Source organism: Setaria italica, chromosome V, assembly GCF_000263155.2.
Source record: "Setaria italica strain Yugu1 chromosome V, Setaria_italica_v2.0, whole genome shotgun sequence".
NCBI classification, from domain to species: domain Eukaryota; kingdom Viridiplantae; phylum Streptophyta; class Magnoliopsida; order Poales; family Poaceae; genus Setaria; species Setaria italica.
Window position 1 is genome coordinate 23,457,902 of NC_028454.1, and position 8,670 is coordinate 23,466,571.

The 8,670-nt window shown below is 45.2% G+C and overlaps 1 protein-coding gene across 1 annotated transcript in view; it reads left to right on the top strand.

Moving 5' to 3' along the window:
* Window positions 1–5,790: 5,790 nt before the first annotated feature.
* LOC101778147 (ABC transporter F family member 4) overlaps window positions 5,791–8,670 on the top strand; it is a 12,246-nt gene continuing 9,366 nt past the window's right edge. The window contains exons 1-3 of the mRNA XM_004968803.2: window positions 5,791–6,366; window positions 6,490–6,552; window positions 7,482–8,192. Of these exons, the coding sequence (XP_004968860.1) occupies window positions 5,872–6,366; window positions 6,490–6,552; window positions 7,482–8,192 (1,269 nt within the window). The 5' untranslated portion in view covers window positions 5,791–5,871. The remainder of the gene's footprint in view (window positions 6,367–6,489; window positions 6,553–7,481; window positions 8,193–8,670) is intronic.

The window sequence follows — 8,670 nt, forward strand, 5'->3', positions numbered from 1 at the left end:
GACCCCGGCCCCGCATCCCGCCACCGCCGCCACCCTCGCATCCGCGGGGTCTCGTCGCCGCATCCCACAGTCCCCGGCCTCGCATCCTGCCAGCCGCTCCATGCCCCGATGGCCGCCGTCGCCGCTCCTCGCCTCAAGCACGAGGTGAGGGGCGAGCGGAAGGGGGAGGAGAGGGGAGGCCAGGGAGGAAGGGAGGGGGCCGGTGGAGGGGGAGGGAGGGGCCGGGGGGGCATGGGCCTCCTGGAGGGAGGGGGAAGGAGGTCTGGTGCGGATCGATGGAGAGGGAGGCGGAGGGAGGGTGCGGAGTGGAGCAGATGGATAAATTAAGACTTGCACGGGCTGGGGAGCAGAGGATGAATAAGATCGCGCGGACAGTGGGAGGCGGACGAAACCTTTAGTACTGAGTGTAGGTTTCACCCGGTACTAAAGGTCCTCAGGCACCACCCGGTACTGATGACCTTTATTAGTACTAGGTGGAGCCCCCACCAGGTACTAAACGGATTCATGGGGACCTATCCTTTAGACCCGGTACTAATGCTCACATTAGTATCGGGTCAAAATGCAACCAGTACTGAGCCTCAAGACAAATGCTCTCCTCTGTTCCTGACGCATAGGTTAGAGAACAAGTAGCACCTACAGATGATCGATTCCAAGCAGCAGATGATCGCTTCCAAGCAGCAGATGATCGCTTCCAGCTTCCTAACTCTGGGGTGTTTGGATCTTTAGTTCGGACTAAAATTCATGTCACATCGAATATTCCGAGACTAATTAGGAGGATTGAACATAAGCTAATTATAAAACTAATTACACAGATAGAGGCTAATCTATTAAGCCTAATTAATCCATCATTAGCACATATTTACTGTAGCACCACATTATCAAATTATGGACTAATAGGTTTAATAGATTCGTCTCGCAACCTTTATCCGTGCAATTGGTTTTATAATTAATCTATATTTAATACTTCTAATTAGTATAAAAACATTCCATGTAACCGAATTTTAGAGCTCGTCAAACCAACGCGGCCTATCTTCCTGCATGCTGACACAACGCGCGTCAGTTTTTTCTTCTTCGAAGTTCGATCCCGTGTACAATCTTCATGCGAGTACACAGCTTCTTGGCACTTCCACACTCTGTCGGCGCGTGCACGTACAGCAGCAGAGAGATTTCCACCGCAGGCAGCAGTGTGTGCGTCCTTCCATGTGGCGGGTGCGGTGAGGTCACGATCCGACGAGCGATCGATAAGCACACAATCCGCCACATCCAAAGCGTCTTTAGCCTGCAGCCCTAGATAAAATTTCAGGCGGCAAGGGAGCGGTGAGAACCCCGATCCGCCGCGCTAGGGCTCCTTCAATTCTTGCACGTGTCTTGCATCAACCGAAGAAGAGATTCCAAGTTTCGGGACTAGGATCCCAGGAGCGACACTGCTGAGGACCCCACATGATCGAGATCCACACGGATACGGCCGTGCAGTTCCTCAGGAACGCGGAGTCGTTCACCTGCAAAATTGCGGGCGGCGACAGGAGGTGACCGTAAGGCAGAGTTCGCAACGGATTAGGGAAGATGGTCAGCGACGATCAGATTGCGCCGCCGGTGATCTCAACGCCTCACCGGCTCTGATATCAATGTAGGGTTTTATGGATCTAGACGATCTACTCTCTATTCTTCTACTTTATTCGTGATGCCGCTTACAATATATAATGAGATTAGAGGGTAGGAACCTATTTACACACTTATTTACACACTTATTCCATCTGTGTTTCGGAAAAATCCGTGTGACTCGTAAACCATGTCACCAACCATGATAAGAAAAGTTAGTTTAATGAGTCTAAAATATATTAGTTCCTAGCACACGTGTGAGTCGTGTGCCATGATCAATTGTATATATGAGATCAATTCTAATCTGATCATGTGGATTAATAGCCTGCAGAGCCGATCCTGCAAAACAAACCCAGCTCTTCCGTCGTGTTGTACCCGGATCAAACATGTACGTACATAATAAACATTTCAGTAGAGTCGATCTCGACTTGTTCCTCTCCTGTATTCCAGCACAAATGTCCTCGGCACCTCGAGTACAAATTCGTCTAGTTAGATTCCGCATCAATAATTCCCCATCACATGCATCCGAATAATTCCACATTGAGTTGAACAATAAGCACAATATAAAATAATGTTGAAAGCCACATAAAAACCCAACAATCTCTTCTGAAAAAACTATTTAAAATAGACGGAAAATATACTTGCACTGAAGTCTGTAGCAGGTTCTTTGTCTTCCCGTTTTACAGGTTACTATCTTCCTCATAACAATTTGATGCATTGAAGTTTGTAAGAGGACCTATTCTTGTAAATTGTTTCGTACCTTTCAACCAAAGGCATCTCGTCGCTTTGTTATACCTCGTTAACCGAAGATAGATCATTTCCTTGGGATTAAAAAAAATGGAAACACTAAAAGGGACAAAAGTGTTCTAGGGACATTGGCATAGCCTAGGGCACAAGTTTGGTAATATCATTTTCACATGACAATTTGGAGATATTGTAAATAGTACTCCAATACTTGATGTCTAAGGCTACTCCAGCAGTGAGGGGTTTTTTATTGGATTTCATTCTGATTAATTGGCATGTCACGTAAGGATTTTTTTATTGGATTTCATTCTCATTAATTGGCATGTCACGTAGGATTAATAGAAGAGCTTTGTGACGATGCTTTTGAAGTACCAGTGGTACTGCAATTGCAAATACTTTCCTTTCTCATCCTTCTTACTAGAAAAAAATTAAATAGATTTACACATAATTAAAAAGGCATCATAGTAATTTCTCACTTTGGTCCCACCAAATTGGTACTTGTCTTTAGGTATTTCATGGTACTTCCTTTGTTTCCACCGTTCAATTTTGCTGGATGGACGGCTCTCATTTTTTTCAAGCACTCTAAAATTTCTCTTAATAAAAATACTCAATGAAAAAGAAAAGAAAAAGCCTTGCTCAAGATATTGACCTAAATGGTGCAAAATGCTAGAACAAGATGAGATCAATGAATGTTTGGTTGATCATAATGAGCGCTATGCTATTATCTTCTCTAAAATTATCTTGAACATTATGGTTCAGACAAACAATCTTGGGCGATCGGCTTTACTATATAATTCGATGAGGCACCTTTATTGGTTCTGAAGCATGCAACGATCAAGGAGTTGTCTGAGCAGAAGGTGCATCCTTGTTCTTCAAGATTTGCATTCCTTAGAAGCCTTAGAATTTCTACATGAATGGGCGATGGATGATTTGAGTTTTTCTGTACAGAGACCTTGATTAGTAGATATTCCTACTCGCTGATAAGACAAGCCCCATGTCCGATCCTCATCGAGAACAAAAACAACAAGAGTTGCAGAGATTAGTCAGATGGAAAAGAGAGAGCAATTATAAAAAGGGTAAATTCGTTCTATACCCCAGAAAGGCAGAAACATCACTGGTTTAGTTAAAATACCGCCTAAAGATGCTACTATGCTAGGGTTCCAGACTTTAATTACTACCTCCCCTGCTTCCATTTGGCTGCAGAGACCGTTTTCATTTTCTCGGGGTATCAAATTCACGAGTGAATGTCAAATATAGCTAGCGTCTGAGGATGGTCTGGAGTGGCGTACGGACAGTGGCCAGCAATGATCGCCACGGCAGAGGGTGTGCCTTAACTTGTGGGGCCGGGACAGAGTCAAAGGAGAATGGTAAGGCGCACCTAGCTGGTCTCTATTCAACTTACAGTGTGATCGAGTTGTGAAAGCCGAAACATTTTTTACTTTTAGCTTCTCGTCAAAATCCAAAAGTTAAAACACAATCAACTTTTAAATTGACTTTCTAGAAGTAAAAGACGTATTTGTATTAGAAACGCTTTTGTTAGGGATGTTGTTTTGGAAGGTATTATTACATGTTTATTAGTTCAAGAGCCAATCTCACGAAGACCACACTTTTCTAACTTTTCAAAAGCGAGTGTTTTCAGCACCCCGTAGATACCTTTGTGAAAAATAAAGATCAAACAAATGAGCTAATTTGATAGCTTAAGCATCCCTCAACCACGGCGATGGTGGTGAATCCTTGGTGCAAGGAGAGGCAGCAAAGGCGACCGTCCACCTTCGCTTGTAGGTGGTGCTGGGCAGGCGTTCCATGTAATATGCGGAGTGAGATTCAGTCTAAAATAAAAAATTGAGGACTAAAATGGTCACTTTGATAGGATGGAGATAGCTATTCCGCTAATTAAAATCTAGCACCGGCAGTCCACGTCAGTCTAGAATCAGAAGGCAAAGCAATGCGCGTTTGCAAGGGTGGTCAGGGAATCGTGAGGTGTTTTTTTTTTCGATAAAGGAAGAAGTCCACGTTACTCCTGACCTCTACCCTAAGTCTAAAACTCGACCCTGATCTATGAAACCATCAATTGACATCTTCGATCTCCTCAAACCAACCCCCCTCGACCCATACCAGTCTGGTTTTCGTAGAAGGGAAGGGAGCGTGGCCGAATGGAGGTCTTGGGCGACGCCTCGGTGTGGTGCTTCTGCTTCGGCAGTACCAAGCTAGAGCAGATCAAGTCCAGCCTCCTCGCCGTAAAAGGTGCCGTCGACGAGCATTATCCTTCCCCAATGGTTGCGTGGCAGAGGGTTGCCTCCAGCTCCCCCACACACGGGTGTCAGGATCTCCTGATTTCTTTCTCTCTCACGCTCAGGTAGAATCCTTTAGGATTTCTTTCATCCTCATCTCCGTTCTTCTTACTTTGACGTCTTATATGTGCATGCCTGCTTGCCTTCCAATCCATGGAGGAAGCTGCTGTGCTGCATCCATCCAAGCACCTCACAAAAGTCCGCTCTGCCCACCTCTCCTATTTTTGCAGCTCATCTTCTGAAGCAGTCCTAGTCACGGAATCACCCGCCTCGTAACAAGTTTGCCGGTGCCGGCGCGCTCGACGACTCCTTCGGATTCCTCTTCTCCACGCATGCTCTTCCTCTACTACTCCGGCAAGCGGCAACACATCTGTTTTGATTCCCCTTTGCTGACTAGGATGACTAGCTGATGGGAATGCTAGCAAGGCAGAAAACCAGACTGGTTCAGGTTGTGGGTGTTCGATGTCTGGTTTGAGGAGATCGAGGGTATCAATTAGACAGTTTTATAGATCGGGGTTGAGTTTTAGACTTAGAGCAGAGGTCTCCCTTCGATAAAACCACGTGCGTTAGTATCAACTATCAAAATGAGCAGCAGCTTATATTTGAATTTGAGGTCGCTCGTTAACCATCACTTAGGATGGATTTGTTTTCTATGTCTAAGCAGATGCATTGTTTTCAATTTCTAAAAAGTGTCCATTTGTGACGGGTGGAATGAAACATACATACAAAGGAGATTGTAATATCTTTCTTCGTTGCCGTGGAATAGAGTTGCAAAGGCACGACGAAAATGTGTTTAGACAAGTATAAAATATTTATTTTTTCCTTTTTAATTGAACGAGCTTGATTTGTTCGTTTTTTATTTTTAATTTTGACACAAAGAGTTTGATTGGTTTCATGCCAAAATATTGGCATGCCAAAATTTTGGCCACTATTTGGTTAGTACCAAATTTTGCCCGTACCTTCTATTTATCCTACCAAAATTTGAGCAAGTTTTTTTCAACTTTTAACTTGCCAAAATTCTGGCGTACCAAAATTTTGGCATCAAACCAATCAGGTTGTGACGCGTGGGACTCGACCCGACGACCACGTCTCGCGTCAGGTGCTCCTTCCCCGTTGTTAAACGGCTAAACCCAAATCCGAAGCCCCAGCCCGAAGCCCAAACCTCCGATCCCCATTTCTTCCACCCCGTGCCACCTCCCACTCCGACGCAAACCCCCAGAATCGGCACCGCGGTGAAATGGGGCGGCGGCGCCGATTCACGCAGCTGGACGACGACGACGACGACGACGACGTGGTGCCCGTCAAGTCCAAGCCCTCCGGCGGCGCCCCCTCCTCGGGCGCCAACTCCAGGAAGCCGCAGCCGCCGCCGCAGCAGCAGCAGCAGCGCCGCCGCGTCCCCGCGGACGACGACGAGGACGACGACGAGGAGCTCGAGGAGGAGGAGGAGGACGAGAAGGACCTGGAGGCGATGCGGCGGGCCGAGGAGGAGGAGCGCCGTGAGCAGGAAGCGGAGACGCAGACCCGCCGCCGCCGTGGACGGCCCAAGCGACGCCGCGAGCCGGAGAGCGAGGACGAGGAGCCCGAGGAGGAAGAGCCGCAGGAGGAGGAGCCGCGCGAGGAGGAGAACATGGACCCGGTGCCCGTCGGGGACCCGGTCAGGGTCACCGGCAAGGGGAAGAAACAGAAGAAGCACTACAACTCCTTCGAGTACGAAGGCAACACCTACGAGCTGGTAAGCCGCTGCTTCCTTCCTCTCCCGCTTCCCGATTTCTGCTCTGTTGGTGTGTTTTAGGGTTTCGGGAGGTGCGGATTGTTTGCTTTCCGGTGGGTGATTGCTGTGGGCTTAATTGTGCAGGAGGATCCCGTGCTGCTCACGCCTGAGGACCGCACTCAGAAGCCTTATGTCGCCATCATCAAGGTCTGTGATCGGATCAGGGACTTGGCAATTTTAAATGTTGTTTCATTAATTTCTACTCGTTTGTTTGTCGGGTTCCATAGGCTAGTTCACAAAACTTGATGTGTTTGCAGCCATTGATGCTTCTGTTCTGTGATAATCGAGTGACCAGAGTCTTTATACCAGTAAGACATTTTTTTACTATGAATGCTACTCCCTCCGTCCCAAATTGTAGGTTGTTTTGGCTTTCGTAGATACATATCTTTTGCTATGCATCTACATAATAGGTTATGTCTAGATATATAGCAAAACCTATGTATCTAGAAAAGCCAAAATGACCTACAATTTGAAATGGAGGGAGTAATTGACTAGGAACATCGTATTAGGCTAGGTTCTAGCTTGTGCTATTTTCAAGTTGGCATTTTGCCTAGACTGTAACTCAGCATCAAGGTGTTTGTTTATGTGACCTCACAGTTTTCGCATAAATGCTTCCTTTAAATGTAATAATCCCTAGTTCTTTTGGATTGCTTATGTTGTCCCCTTCATCTGGTTGTTAGTAGTAACTTCAAACTATTGCTTTGAATTGTTGAGAAATGGACGCCATAGTTGACATTTTTCATGAACATTAACTAAGTGCTTGCTGCTAGGTATCATTTTGGGTTTGATTTTTTTTTCTTATGTTGCCATGGATGCAAATGGACCCCAAGCTGAGGCCAGCCTTTGTGTTGAGCAGTTTAATGTCAGCCTTACCTTGTATTCTATGGCTGGAATGATTACCTATTCTTGCTAGTGCTGAGGCCAAAGCTCCTTATCACTTTACAACCAGAATGATATGTTTTAATATAGTCATCCTTAGTTTTTGATACAGACACCTACTTGCTTGGTTCTCTACGATATTTGATATTCCCAACTTCCATTTTTTGTAACACATTTGCATACTTATCTTGGAACAGGATATAACTGAAACTGAGGGTAGCTTAAATGTGACTGGCCAATGGTTTTATAGACCAGAAGAGGCTGACAAAAAGGGTGGTGGAAGCTGGGTAGCACGTGACACGAGAGAGCTATTTTACAGTTTTCATATCGATGATGTGCCTGCAGAGTCAGTTATGCACAAATGTGTGGTTCATTTCATTCCTCAACACAAGCAGATTCCCAGTCGAAAACAACACCCTGGATTTATTGTCCAGAAGGTCTACGATGCAGTTGAGAAGAAGCTGTGGAACCTAACAGACAAGGACTATGAGGATAACAAGCAACAAGAGATTGACCTCCTTGTTAAGAAAACAATAGACCATATTGGGCAGCTTCCTGATCTCGAACCTGAAGAAATGCCTATTGACAACAGCGATCATTTATCAAATAAACGAGGCCTACGTAAAAGACCTGTTAACCCTATAGATGTAACAAGAGAACCTCCAGTTGGCAAATCTGAGCAGTTTGCAAAAGCAGAGACACCTGGAAGTGATAAGCTAAGGAACTATGACATCCTTGTCAGATATAAAGCACTTTCTGGTGAAGAGTCTCGTGATAAGTGGGTTGACAAATTGGTAGATTGTATTCCACTAGCATCAAAGGAGAGTGCCAGAGCATCTCATGCTGATCCTGATGCTGCTGCTAGAAGTTCAACTAATGGTTCATCTGCAAAGGATGTTGGTTCTGCTGTAAGTTGCTTGCTTATTATCATCCAAATGTTCTAAACTCTTGCATACTGTATCTGTCTTCAATGTATTGTATTTCTAGTTCGTCAGTAAAGATGTTGATGCCATTAATCATGTTGTTGGATTATTAGCTCCCCTAACTCCATCGCAAATTATTGCAAGTGCTGCCAAATGATTCCTAGGCCATTGTACAACTTACCAAATGAAGCATCTGTCGCTCAGGGACACTAATAATTGGCAAACATAACCAAATTTGATGGCTGCTAAACTGATTCTCCATTTGTTTATGAAATAGAATTTTTAAATGCTCCAGAACCATTTATGTTATGAATGCCATGGCATTTTCAATGGATTTCTGAGGCTACATATTACCTTCATATATGAACATGCATTGCTAAATGAGTGATCTGGGATGTGAGGCTTCAAAGCCTGTCTCACAATCAAGTAGATGGTGTGTTTATGCTGTGGCTTGCTAGTATGG